This window comes from Strix uralensis, chromosome 18 (genome assembly GCF_047716275.1).
Source record: "Strix uralensis isolate ZFMK-TIS-50842 chromosome 18, bStrUra1, whole genome shotgun sequence".
Lineage (NCBI taxonomy): Eukaryota > Metazoa > Chordata > Aves > Strigiformes > Strigidae > Strix > Strix uralensis.
Genome location: NC_133989.1, coordinates 5,193,164 through 5,207,227, shown reverse-complemented (window position 1 = coordinate 5,207,227; position 14,064 = coordinate 5,193,164). Strand labels below are relative to the sequence as shown.

The window sequence follows — 14,064 nt, the reverse complement described above, 5'->3', positions numbered from 1 at the left end:
AAACCAGACAACCTGAGGTTACTAAAATAAATAGGAGAAATTTGCAGTATACTAGAAGGTATACAAGTTTCCTGCAAGTATCTAAAGAATTTACAACCAATAATCGTAGTCCTATTTATAGCAGTTATAATATAGCATATTATTACCTGCGCTTTTATACAGCTTTCTCACCAGAATCTTAATACCAGTTTTGTAATTTACTGTCCAGAACAAAAATTATAGGTCAGTAATCTGAAAAAACCCACCACCACAATGTATAAATAACAACAAACACTCCCAGAGAAACATTAAGTCATCCCTGACACTAGAGCACTACAATAGTCTCTTTTTTTTTTATTGTAACATCTGTACCTTCACACAGTCTGTTAAAACACTAATCAGAAAACTTGCTTAGAAAGAGGAATGTTTACCTCGTGCTGAACGTAAATACTAATTCTTACATCAGCGATGAGGGTACATGTTCTCAGAACAAAGTTTTCTAGTATATGCATTTTACCTAATGAACAGGAAAAAAACAAATTAAAGAGTTATCGGAAGTGTATTAGGGTGTTCCCTCATTAGCATTCGGAAAAAGATTTATTCTCATTTAGAAATAAAATGTAGTATGCCTTCCTTTCCATACAGGGTTACTGATATTTAAAAAAAACCCAACCATCTTAAGCTTCATGGTTAAACGCAAGACAGAATAGGTACCTCAATTTATAGTAAATACGGCTCTTTATGATGTTTCTATTCCTGTGCATCACTGCATAAGTCCCCTGGGCATGAGATCATTATTTTAAAAATATAATCGGATCAATTCTATAACTTAGCTCTCTGAGATATAATTCAGACTCTGGAATTTATCCTCCCAGGGACAAGGAAATAAATCTTTCATTTTGATCGTGACAGCATAACATTCTGTAGTCACTTTCTACCTAGTGCTATACTGAGAGGTAAGAGCAGTGTGATACTCATAACAAGGTCAATAAAGGACTACTGTGCTATGCTGAGCTATAACAGTATCTTAGAAACAATGTTCTTTTCAGGGAAAAGTTCAGTTGCCATCTCTGAGGAGACTAGACTATCCTGATTTCTTGCTGAACATCAGCAAGTTACAAGGAAATCTGTCAGTAGAGAAACCTCAAAATAATCAAAGTTCCAGTTGACATTCAACATTTTTTCACATGAATGAGAAATGTAGTGCTTTATGCGCAGAACAGCCCTCTTGAGAATAAGCCCTTTTCTGTTACAGTTTATTAGCTGAAGCATATAGATCTGGTGGTATATTTACATTAGATCAAGAAACTTTGCACCACCCTCACTATACATGTTCTCAGATCCACCTTGCCTCAAGATGGCTCCACAAGTATTAAGAGTTATTTTAACACTGATAACTTCAAAATGTCTCTTTGAGAACACTTTAACTATCGTATCCAGCGTACACAGCTTTTTAAGCTCACCTTCAGGTCTGCTATCACATATAGCCTACAATAAAAAAACAAAACAAAAGACATCATTTTGACACTGTACTTACGCATAAAAATCAGGTAACATGTACATAAAGTAAATAATAAAAAGCATTTAAGATTTTAAAATTATTTCATCCCTAATGAGGAACATAAGAGATGACTTCTAATACCAAGTGTGATTTCCCAAAATTGTATTTCAGTTAAATTTATGGGAATTATTTCCCCAATGACAAAAATCTTTATGAACAGGAGAAAACACAGATCTTATAAACCTGGGGTCCTGGGATTAGCATATCAATAACTTATGTAATCAAAATTAGGCTAAGATGAAATTTTTTTGTTCTCTGAACACTTATGTTGTTGGGTTTTTAAAATTTTCTTTCATGATGCTAATCGTGAACAGTATGAACACTAGCAAACTATTTATCCTAAGACTTATGATCTATTTCAGAATCCATTGTAACATTAACTTTAGAAAAATATGAAATAGGAACACATTTGAAAGTCCTTTTGTTGCTAAACTAGTAACAATTTTTTTCAAATACACACAATGTATTTTATTATCAATATATCGTTACCAGCAACATGTTGAAGAAATCTTCAGCCAGACTTATAAGCATTTCATTCTTTTTATTTCCACTGAGGATCAAAATTCCTTTTACCTTTTCAAACCAATTAACCACGTAAAGGGAAAATAGAAGAGAATCTATTTTAGTAGCTTGAAAAAGGACAATAGTTTCCATTACACTTAAGTAAAATTACACAAACTACAAAGATTAAAACAACAGCAACATTACCAGTCTGCTGAGAGTACTTTAGCCCCAGACTGAAATTTTTCATTCACCCTAAACAAATGTAGGTGATTTCACACTAATGTAGGTAATTTCTGCAGCTGACTTTCTAACACAAGAACTAGATATCTACTTCTGCATCTGCCATCACAGACAAAAAGAGCTGAAAATGGGTAATGGCTGAATGAAAAAGTGTGTTTGTAGGTGTGAATATAAGCATAAAGTTATCACCACGCCTTTTTTTTTTTTTTAATTAAAGCAGTTGAGAAGGCAATTGAGTAACACTAATCTGACATTGCCATTCATTTTCTTCAGTGAAATCTCTGGTGAAAGCAATAAGCGGTGTCTCTCTTTCAGTATATTTATTAAGTTGACTTACAAATGATTAACGCATTTAACGTGTAGGTTGAAATACCACAACATAATCAGAATAGCACTATAATCTGTTGAAAGAACAGGTACAATATTGCTTTTGCAAGTATTAACAAAAAGATTATTAAATTGCACCAGGAAATTTCAATTCCTGCCTCAAAAGCAATATAGCAAGCTCATATAAAAAGGTATCATCCTGTAATTGCTGTAAGCGTATCTAAATTAATTACATATTGCATAATTTGCAAAGCCTTCAGTGTGTTAGAGCAGCATCACTTTATAAGAAGCCACTTGTCAAAGAACATTTAAATCTGAATACTGTTTATTGCAAAGTTATGGGAAATTCTTAATTCAGAAACAATCAGGGACCAAATCGAACACTAAGCTGTTCAGCACTGAAGTACTACTTGTGCATGCTTTATTAATTTTTTTTTCTAGAAGTTCATGTATGCTTTATGGTTTTACTTATCCTTCCAATAAGACCATATTTTATCATTGCTGGGAGCCCATCTTCTCCTGCGATGCTGATTTTTTTCCCACATTTCTGAATAGAATTTAGTAAAGTAGAAACGCTTTTGACTTCTTGTTTGTCAAGTTCCTGAAATTGAAATTATAACATAAGCTTTAGTGTACTGTTCTAGAAGAACCTGTATTTAATTAAACAGATGCCTTTTTCTTCTCAAAAGCCACCTTAATTGCAGCTTGAAGTACAGATTTCATTCTTAAATTTTATTGCAGTTTTTCAAATCAACTGCTGCTATAAACCAAGCCAAATGGAAAAAAAATCTTTTTCAGACTATTACAATGACAGTATAGATGGTTCTGATATAATGATTACATTACCCAACACAGAAGGTTGTCTAGTTTGTTGACAAACTGCTTGCTGCATTTGTGAGAGACATTTTCACAGTCTTCTGTTGCCAGAAACTGTTCTAATAATTGGAAATCTTTTTTTCTTGTAGCTTCATCAATTAACTTTTCAAACTGTCAACAATAAAACAGAGCAACTGTATTACTGTATGCTTAATACCGATACTGATTTAGCATAGGTTTTACACAATCATCTGTTGCATTCTAAGCAAATACTCTGAATCACAAAGTCATTACATGTAAAACCTACAGTACAGAACACCATATCTAATACATTAATCATGCAATACTTATTCACTGAGGTTTTATTATTTGCCAGTTTTCCTTAACTGAATTTTTTTTCTTTCCTCATATTACAAATAAATGCTTAAATAAGTGCCCATTGTGTTAATACCCCTTCCTTAGTATATTTAATATTTTGCATTTCTAGGTTATCTATTAGTGACTTTAAAGCATGTTAGTACATTTGAGGACTACTCCCTTCCTCAACTATTTTGCCACTCCATTCTTTCTAAATCAATTCTAACCAGATTTCAACATTTTAATCTTAAATATCATCCCAACTGATTCATGTATATCAAATGCATATTATCTATTTTCATCAATGTTTCCAATTCTTCTTGCTTTCTACCCAGTAAAAGAAGTGCTTTCTTAGCACTAACCTACGTCACAGAAAACTTTCTTCCTACCATATTCTTTGCCACACTGCAAATTTTACTTGTCATTAAATACCAGGCGTGCTTTAAGCTAGTAATTAAGACAATCAATACTCATATTCTGGTCCATAAACACATACCTGCATCTCATTCCTGTCTGCCATTTTTGCAATTCACCTATTCAGGTGCATAAGAAAGAAACAATCATCACTTGACTAACACACAATTCATTGACATAGACTTCAAATACTGCAAACACATCAAGTGATCAGTCAAAATACATTACAAATTCCAAAATTTGTCACTAGTATAAGCACCATTTAAGAAATTAAACTAGCTGGGGATATAAGGAAACACCCTTACATGGATAAACAATTACTTAAAATAAAAGAGTTGAAGGAATGATCAACTTTGGCAAGGGAGGAACATAAGAGTCCTGCAGCAGAATCTCCGTATTTCTCAGGGAGAAAAGAGCATGAGGATGGCCAATTATACTGTCAACACCAGGTTATTCAGAATAGCTAAGTCAACAGCAGAACCCCAGAAGGGCCTCATTATAAAATGGTACATTAAATCATTTAAGAAAAACGTGATAAACACATGCAGAGAAAAAGCCTTCTTAATTATACATACAGTGATGGGCTCCGAGATTAGTATTACCACAAAAAGCAAGATCTCAAAATTATAGTTTTCTGAAAACATTAATACTCAAGAGCAGACAAAAGTATTTTGAGTTGAGAGTTAATACATAAAAAAACAACAAACTTTTTCATGCTTTGTATGAAGTAATATACATTGACCAATTTATCATGGGCAGTTTTGGTCTCCCATCCCAGAAATTACATATAATTAGACAAAGGAAAGGGAAATAACAATTAAAAATAGGGAACTTCTGTAGAACAAGCAACTGGGAACACATACTAATCGTTTCTGTACTTCCTAATAGAAGATAGGGGGTTTTTTTAGTTTTTCCAATACAAGAATGAAACACCCTACGTTAAGGCCTTTCCTAACACCTCACAGGTCTCTTGCCTAGCGAGACAAGACAGAAAAGAAAACAGAAATCCCTTCCAGGTGCCTCCTTCTCGACGACGGAGTGAGACCTCCGCCCTCCAAACACACGTAGTCGATGACATCTCCCCCCAGGAGCTTTGTAACTGAGAGGAAAACGTCCCGTAGGGTCCCCTACCTCCTCAGCCCCGGGGCGGCAGAGAAACCCCCCACAGCACAGCAGCCCCTCACCTCACCTCACCGCCGGAGCAGAAAAAAGCGCCACTTCCCGCCGGCCAATCACTGCCAGCGCCGGTAGTCGCCAGCCAATCACCGCCCGCGAGCGCGGCATGCGGACCAATCGCCGTCGGAGGTGCGGGGTGGGAGGAGGGCTTCCCTTATCGCGAGGCAGCCTCGCGCGGAGGTTGCTGCTCTCTCCGCACCTGGGCCGGTCTCGGCCGGCCGGTCAGCTGCCGCGGAGGGGGTGGCGCTTTGCTGAGGCTGTGCTGCGGCCGGCCGGTGGGAGCTGCCTCAGGCCGGGAGCTGCCACCGGCCCCGCTGGCGGCTCCCGCCTACGGGATTTCTGACCCCGTTTGGACGTGGGGGTGTGGTTGGGGCCGCAGCCGCCCCAAAGGCTATAAAAACAAATCCCGCCGCCCTCCCCGCTGAGGGGCCTCGGCCGTCCTGGCTCCCGCGCGGGCTCGCCCGTCGTTTGCCGAGTGTTTCCCGCAGCAGGAACCGCCGCAGTGAGGGCCCTGGGGCGGCGAGACTGCCGGAGGGAGGGGAACCACCGTGGGGTGGTGTTACTGATGGGTGATACCGTCACGTTACCACAGGACTGCGCCTGCTTGCACAGGACCTCCTCTCGTTTTATATTACAAATTGCCTTTATTGATAACCACGATTTAGAACACTCAGTGCGTGGACAAGAGTTGCTGGGCATGAGTTTGCTAAACCAGTGTAATTAATTTCTATGCTTAATTCAGAAACGTGTTCACTATCATCAAGTGCCAGAGTAGGTAGGATACAGAAACTTAAATACATACGGGCTTCTAGTGACATTGGTCTTTATTATACAGAAGGAACTGGGTAACGTGTTTAAATGAAATCCAGCAGTTCCAAAGTGGGACTTTACCTGTACTGGTGCGATACTGGTGTATCTATGACGTGTATCACAAATACGGGTGATAAAATTTGTCATCTCGTATTCCAGTGGAGTATCAGAAAGCATCTCCGTTCATACCTAGATTAAGCAGCAATAGTGGAGCATCTAGGAGAAGAATCGCCTTTCAGAGCAGATAAACCTGCAGCAATTGTAAATAAAATAACCCCACTGACCTAAAATAAAGAAAACAAATCAGTACTATAAAAGGCAAAAAAACTGTACAGGAAGTATTTAAAATGCCACCAGGTGTCACTGTAATTCAAGAAAATGACAAGTGGCATGCTAATAGGAGTATGTCCACTGAGGAGTTGATCCCCTAGGAGTAGTGCTGAGCATTTTGCAGGAGGCATGTGCAGCTAAAGGGATTAACTGCAGCATTAACTGCTGTCACATTTGCTGTTGGGATACTTTATTAGAAGGCAGTGGGTGATCTGAAGCAGATCTGTAGAAGTTCAGCTTTACTAAGAAACCTACTAGGGACAAAGCTTTGCATGAGGAACTTGGAGCATCAGAAGTTTTCTATAAAAACTGAATTCTGCTTTCACTGTATGAAGCAATGAAAGCCAATTTGCAGTTGATGCTTTCCCTTACTAGTCACATTAGTATACACACAGGCTTAGACTATCCACAGATTTTCAGATCTTGTAAAGAAAACAGCCTTACTCATTCTATAGCAAAAGAAAAGTGAGTCATAAAGTACGGGAGAAATGGGTCACACACTTTCCCTCCTGCACACTGACATGGCTGGGAGACTACTGTATGTTCATTTCTCATTCTCTACTGTCTATTTTGTTTGGTTCAGCAGAAGGGAGGTCAACAGGAAGCAGAATTTTCATTTAGTTATGCATTAAACAGACCAGAACAAGCAGTGAAATTATTTGGGCCACAGATATGGCAACTACACGTAAAAATTTCAGAGAAAATGGAAGCAAAACTGTCTTTAGGGTAGGGTAGCACTATGTACAGGGACCCTTCTTGACTACAGTAGCAGAAATATTTACCTTCATTACAGGTACTGGAAAACATTGTACTGGTCAATATAATCAATCTTTGGCACAGCTGCCATTGTAGGTACAACTGAGAAGGGTCAGAAGCGTTGATGCCAACAGTTTTAATATCAAGTGTCAGCTGAAATAGTTGCAGATCTGAGATCATAAGGAGAAAGCCATATCAGGGAAGAAGTCAGTACTAACATTAGACTCATGTTGACAAATGACTAATCATTTAGACCTGCTGTTCTGTGTCTTTACGAGGCAATGCTGTAAAGTACATATAACGTTGCATTGAGCACTCATGATGCGCTAACTAAATTAAGTACTGTCGTTACAATTAACTGTGAGCATAATACTATTACTACAAGTTGGATTTTTTTTCTTTGTAAGATAAATACAAGGAAACTATGAATTTGAAACTAAATGTAATAATAACACCTATATTAAAAGTAACACTAACTACCTGTAAGATAAACCTGATGGTTGGATGTTCACAGAAAAAGCCAGTCTTTCTCTTAAAGACTCTTACATACATCCCCACTCCCGAGGCTAAAACAAATTCATATTGTTTTCGAGTGATCTGTTAAAATCAAAAACCACTATCTTTATCCTTTCCTGGTCTCCTGGCTAGTCTACACTGTGGTTGCCAATATTTATTTCCACGTGATGCTTAATTTTAGTGGGTAAAATAATGACAATTAAGGTGGCTCTGCTAGTTCTGATTCAGATCAGTAGTATAGGAAAATGGAAAAACAAGTCATAAAGACATTATAATACCATGCTTTCTAAAAGCACGCTTCTTCTTGCATCTATTATATTTATAATGCATGATCTGTATAATTTGTAATAAAGTTACCTTGACATTGTTAAACAACTTAGCATAATATAGACATTCCCATGCATTTAATCTGTGATTTGCAATAATCATCTTTCCGCCAAGCAACTTTGACAATGCAGTGTTGACATTATTAACACTGATTAAAGAGTAACTGGTAATATATGTCTTTATTAATTATGTCTTCTAGTTAAATGTCTCCATTTTGCTTTAGAAGAAACCTGGCAATGGATTATTGAAATCTTGAACTGTATCAAGTAAATGCTTGACCTGATGGAGATGCATTTCATACAGAGGATGAATCAGTTACTGTGGAGATGGACACTCTTAACATACTATGTATAGATATATTTTCAAGAAACCTGTGAGTGAAAAGAATATGGTTTGAAAGACTGCAGCAATGAAAACTGAAAGAACAAATAGAAGAACATAACTGTGAAGCTCAGAAATTAACGTATTAAGTATAGTCTAGCACAGCTTTGCAAAGTGCTGTGTAGAAGAAAATTTTCTCTTCTTTTCCATGAAACCTTGTTAGAATCAACCAGCAGTGTGCCTTTTTGCAACATTAGATCTTGATCCTGCAGGTGCTGCGTGCACAGAGCTCTGAGGTGAAACGACAGCCAATTCCATGTCAGAAATGGCAGCCTGGTCATTCTTGCAGCTGTATAGACTAATCACTGTATTTTATCAAGTGCTGTTCATTTTTTAGCAGCTCAAACCCACCTTACTTTCCTATGTTGCTCTGTAAGTGACAACTCAGCACTAAGTTGCCTCATGAGTTTTCTTAACAGTTAACAGGAGTACCGTTGACAAAAACAACATAAAATCGTGAAAAGCTTTTATTACAATCTTTTGTATTACAATAGCCATAATTTTATTGTTTTTAAAATTAATTAAGCACTTCACAATTGTACCACTCTCCACTAAAACAAAATTACCTTTTGTCTAGCACGTGTGCTTTAGTGATATACTGTGTAATGTACTTTATTCTGGACAAGACAATAAGGAAAGAAAATCCCTTTTCATTTACATGGATTCCATATGTTTCTTTAAAAAACATGCTTGAAATATTTGAAACTGTGGACTACTAGACATCCATTTATTGTATGACTATAATAAATACAGGTTTTAAAAAGTGCTTTATATGGCAATAACCCTTGTGAAGAATTCATTTTTACAAAATCCTCATTATAAGTGCTCAGTCTGAACACAGTGCAAGCAGTCAAGTTGTCCTGAGAATTTATAAAGGTGGCATAAGTTTACCTTCAAGACAGGTGCGTATTACCACTACTTAATGGCTTTATCCCTTTTTTGTCAACTAGAATCCTTTTGATCACTACTGAATGTGACAGGAAAACATAAGTGCAAATTTCATCTTTCATGTGACAGGTGCCAGTACTTGTGTGAACGTTTAACAGCTTAACCCAGAGATCACTCTCGGTTCCGTTAAAAGGTCAACTCACAGCCAGCAATGCTGGACAACTGGTTTAGTAACAGCTACTGTCAATTCTTCTCCAGCAGTGCAAGACAAGCAAAGAGAGAAAAGGCAAACTTGGAATAATACTTTAGTATTCAAGATTTTGCACATGCAAATACCCTGAGAGGTTGCGGAAGGAAGACAGTACAAGCCAAACTCACGTTGCTGAGATGTTCATTTCTCACCTCTCCCTGACACTGTGGTATACGTGACATTAACCTTAAACCTGACAGCCTCAGCTTTACATAATCTGTTCCTGCCCGCAATAACACTCAGATTTGACATTTGCTAGCATGAGAGTCTCTCCCAGAAGATGGCAACAGCATCTTTCTGCCAGTAAGCCAAGTATTGCACTGGGCTCCAGCAACATCCATTTTAAACTGGTGTCAAATACCAGTCTTAGTGGGATTTTTAATGATGTGCTGAGAAGCAATTCAGTGGTTTTGCTGATGGAATAAATACAGTAATTTGGGAGGGGGAAAAAGGGGGAGAATAATACTTTAAAATAGTGCCTTTTATTCAGCATAAGTGCTTGTGTGTGTGTGTGTGTGTGTTCATTTTCTTCTTACTTCACTGACAAGTACATAAAACTCTGCTTCTATGGACTTTAACAATACCAGATAAACTTTCATGGAATTCCTTAAATGAGCAAGTTTCACCAAAGAAAAGGTAGACAATTTCATTTCACGCCAAGAAAGATTCTTCTGTGGTTACTGAAGGTGTGTTTCAGCTCATCTAATTTGACATCTACAGACTCTGGCATAATTTGGCACAATCTGCACTAATGCTGAGAATTTCAGTATGGCAGAACTAGTCCTGCAGTGTTCTCTCTGCACTCAGCAGAGATGATACAGTTTGTCACACCACAGGTAGTCTGCTAACTACAGCGAAAACATCTCCACTGACTATGAAGAATATAGGTTGACTAGTTCAGATACATAAAGTCCTATATTGTCATGTCATTCAGTCATATGAAGCCCACCACAGGAGGCAAAAAAACCTTACAATTAGATAGGATCCCTTCTTAACAGAGCTCTCATTTTTTGTGCCACATGAGGAAGACTAGACTTCCAGTTCCCTGCACTGATTTTTCTAGGAGACAAGAGCTGCTGCCAGATTGGTAAGGGTCACTCCTCTAACCAGATACAGAAAGTAACACGGGTGGACTGAAAGCAGGCAGCACTCTTTCCTCTCTGTGGCTGGCAATCGCACCTCAGCCTCACCTACTCCAGAACAATTTCAACTTAAACGTTCGCCCTCACAGTGCTCCAAAAACAAGTCATTTCTCAACAGTTTCAAATAGGATTGAGTTTTCTCAATACTCTGCAAGAGGTGGTCAGCAGCTCACAGAATTATCATTCATGACTTTGAAAGCAGGCAGCTCCCTCACTTGAAATCCTAGCTTTGCTAAATGGGTATCACAACTAAGGAGTAAGATTACCTTGCCAGATGCATGAATTTTCTTAGGGTTTCTGCACTTCAGAATTACTTAGTAGACTTTCTGGACTAATATATACTTGGCTGTGGGTTGCTTACAATAGTGATTTTAAAAACAACTTGTGATTTTGATGAATAAGCAGCACTCCAAAATAAGATGCCTGAATAAGTGGCCTGATTTTCATAGTATAGTCCTAAAAAGCAGCTCTTCTAATACATCCAGCCACTTCTGAAAATCGATGCTGTACATATAAAGCTAAACTTCCCATGCAGTTATGAATATGTATGAAGAAACTCATGTTACCAGTAACAGTGGAAAGATCATTAGCATTCATATAGTGCTTTGAGATCTTCAACTGCCATTGCAACCCAAGTGCAAAATTGCTCTAATTCCAGGTGCATAAGGAAAGGACAACTCCTGTACCACCACCTAGAGAAAAAACCCTGTTTGTGCATCACCTGAAAAATATGAGAACTTCCCCATGAAGATCTCCCTTATACACACTTTGGTAACAATCATTCCTGCTGCCTACTGCAAACACTGGAGGGAAAAAAAAGTGCCTTTCTTAAGGGAAACAGGGGGGCTGATGGCACATTTTCATGTATGATCTGCTTGTAATAACATTTAATTTCCAACCCAAATATTAATGGAAATATTTAACATGGTTATGGTCTTAATAATATATATATAAATACAAGTACTCCCTACAGTGTCTGCAATCCAAATTATGCATAAATGTAACAGTACTCAGGCTTGGTGAGATAATATAAACAAAATTAGAAACAAAACCAGTAAAGCCACACTGTCCATTTAGAAAACAAGCAGTACAAAATGGTAAAATAAATCAGACACATTTTATGCAACCTAGAACATTACTAGCAACATGAAGTGTCTCGTTTCATCCTGGTAGTCTGACAGCATCCCCTGGCACCATTCTGCAACGACTCATACACTACAGTAAGAAATCACACGGGCTTTCAACGGATGTAACTGTACACATTTTGGCCCTTTTTACTTTCGGAGAGGTTTTGAACAGTTTGTATGGGTCACTGGCCACTTCCCAGCCCTGGAACACTTCGCCAGGTTTGGCACTTTCAAAAAGGAGACTGTTGCCATAGGAGCAGAGAGCCATGCCAGGGAAGAGGGTGCCACTGAGACTACTGACAAGCTGCTCTGCATCCACTTTGCTTGTTCAGATGAAGTGGATCCAGCTCTCCTCGCATTCTCTAGGCATCTTAAGGGGGTGAGTCCGGCAGGTAAGACTGTAGTTTTTGCCTCTGTTGTTATCCCAGTACTCCTGGCCGTTGACTTGGTACCTTGCTGCAAACTGGACTACAGAGCACAGCTGAAGGAGGAAGGGAGGCACAGGGAGAAAGAAAGTGAAAACATCAACCTGATCCTGCCCGTTTTTCTCAGGGATGCTATTGTGCCAATGAGCACACACTTCATGGAGGCTTTTCCACTGGTTGAAGGTGTATCGCACGGATACCTGCTTCTCAAAAGCAACATTGCGAACCTGGATGGTGCCACTGAGCCCCAAATCTGAGCTAGTCACTCGCTCAAGACACACCTGCTGCTCCTGAAGTCGGGAGGAGAAATCCATACAGTCTGCAGGCTGCTGGAAGTCAGGGACCAAGCACTGCATAGTAAACTCCAAGTCCAAGCTGCTGTACCAGAGGTCTGAGTTTATGGAGAGCCTGGAAAGGACATGCAAGGGGATCGATGGGTCCTCCCCAGTCTGGAAGACTTTCACTTCAGTGAGCTCCAAGCCCAAAGCATCAGCAAATCTCACCCGGTTCATACGACTCTGGCACCCAGGAACTTGACAGTGCACTGCTGCTTGCTTCCTTCTTTCAGATGATGTAGGCAAAGACCTCGCTCGGCGGCGTATGATAGGCCGTAATGCTGGATCACAGTTGGAGGAAGTGCTGCTCCGAAGTTTATCTGGCTGGGGATCTCCCCTGGCTGGGGTACCGCTCCAAAGAGTCATGCTGCTACTTGTATGGACTGCTGGGGGCTGCAGCTGCCCTCGTCCCTGCGCTTCTTCAGCCCGTAACATGTTCTGATAGAGATCAGAGAGGTAGCTGGGATTCCTCCGAGGACCACGTACCTCCATTCTTAACCAGTGACAAAAAAAATCAACATTAACACTGCAGACAACGATGAGCACAGCCTCTCTGAAGCATGTAACTTGGGAATGGCAGTCACGGACAGTAAGTATTTGCGGTTATTGCACTGGATTCAGCAAAAATCAACAGGAACAAGGTAGCCTTCTGAATGAAGGGCACAAACCTGGAAGCTCTCACAGCAGCTGGAAGTGAACTGGAGGCTAGTGCATTTTATGGGGAGATGAAGGCAGTCTCAGCGGCTGGTAAACTCGAGGCTGCTGTGCTGGCTAGTGGATCCGTTGCTCAGGCTGGAAAGGGATTCAAGGCTGTCACCGTTGATGCTGGAGGACCCGAAGCTCTCACGCAGGCTGGAGACCGACTGAAGGCTGTCGTGCTGGACACTGAAGGACTCCAAGGACTCGAGGCTGTCGGAGAGGTCGCTGGATGCCGGGCGGTGGCCGTGGCGCGCCCCAAAGCCCCCTCGGCGGTCACGGTGGTCACGCAGGGCGAGGGGGGCCTGCAGGCTGTCCTCGCAGCCGCCGCCCGACCCCACGCTCCTGCAGCAGCAGCAGCAGCAGCAGGGACACTCCAGGCTGTCACACTGGATACTGGGCGACTCACGAGGGCTGCCGAGGCTGGGGAAGGCTTGGAGGCTGTCGGGCGGGAGGGAGCCGGAGCCGAGGCCGGGGCTGCTGCAGAGGCTGGAGGGAGCGCGGGGGCTGTCGCGGCGGAGGCTGTCGGGCGGGGCTGCGGGGGCAGGCTCGGTACTGTGGCCGGAGGGGGAGGGATCCACGTTTGGGGACTCTACAGCCCACATCAGCTGTACAGCCCTCCCTCCACCCCAAAGCCAGGCGACGCCCGGCCCGGCCTGCCCCTGCGCCCGCCGCAGGCAGAGCGGCGGCGGCCCGCGGCCCCCGGC

The 14,064-nt window shown here is 40.7% G+C and overlaps 2 protein-coding genes across 2 annotated transcripts in view; both read right to left on the bottom strand.

Annotated features, from left to right (window-relative positions):
- SYCP2 (synaptonemal complex protein 2) overlaps positions 1–5,388 on the bottom strand; it is a 29,195-nt gene extending 23,807 nt beyond the window's left edge. Inside the window, exons 1-7 of the mRNA XM_074888143.1 lie at positions 5,330–5,388; positions 4,281–4,317; positions 3,458–3,598; positions 3,084–3,212; positions 2,030–2,134; positions 1,443–1,467; positions 411–496 (exon numbers count right to left, since the gene is read on the bottom strand). Coding sequence (XP_074744244.1) covers positions 411–496; positions 1,443–1,467; positions 2,030–2,134; positions 3,084–3,212; positions 3,458–3,598; positions 4,281–4,304 — 510 coding nt within the window. The 5' untranslated portion in view covers positions 4,305–4,317; positions 5,330–5,388. The remainder of the gene's footprint in view (positions 1–410; positions 497–1,442; positions 1,468–2,029; positions 2,135–3,083; positions 3,213–3,457; positions 3,599–4,280; positions 4,318–5,329) is intronic.
- Positions 5,389–8,943: 3,555 nt separating this feature from the next.
- Positions 8,944–14,056, bottom strand: PPP1R3D (protein phosphatase 1 regulatory subunit 3D). Its single transcript, XM_074888320.1, has one exon. The coding sequence runs from the start codon at positions 13,151–13,153 to the stop codon at positions 12,230–12,232; it is 924 nt and encodes a 307-aa protein (XP_074744421.1). The 5' UTR covers positions 13,154–14,056; the 3' UTR covers positions 8,944–12,229.
- Positions 14,057–14,064: the final 8 nt, after the last annotated feature.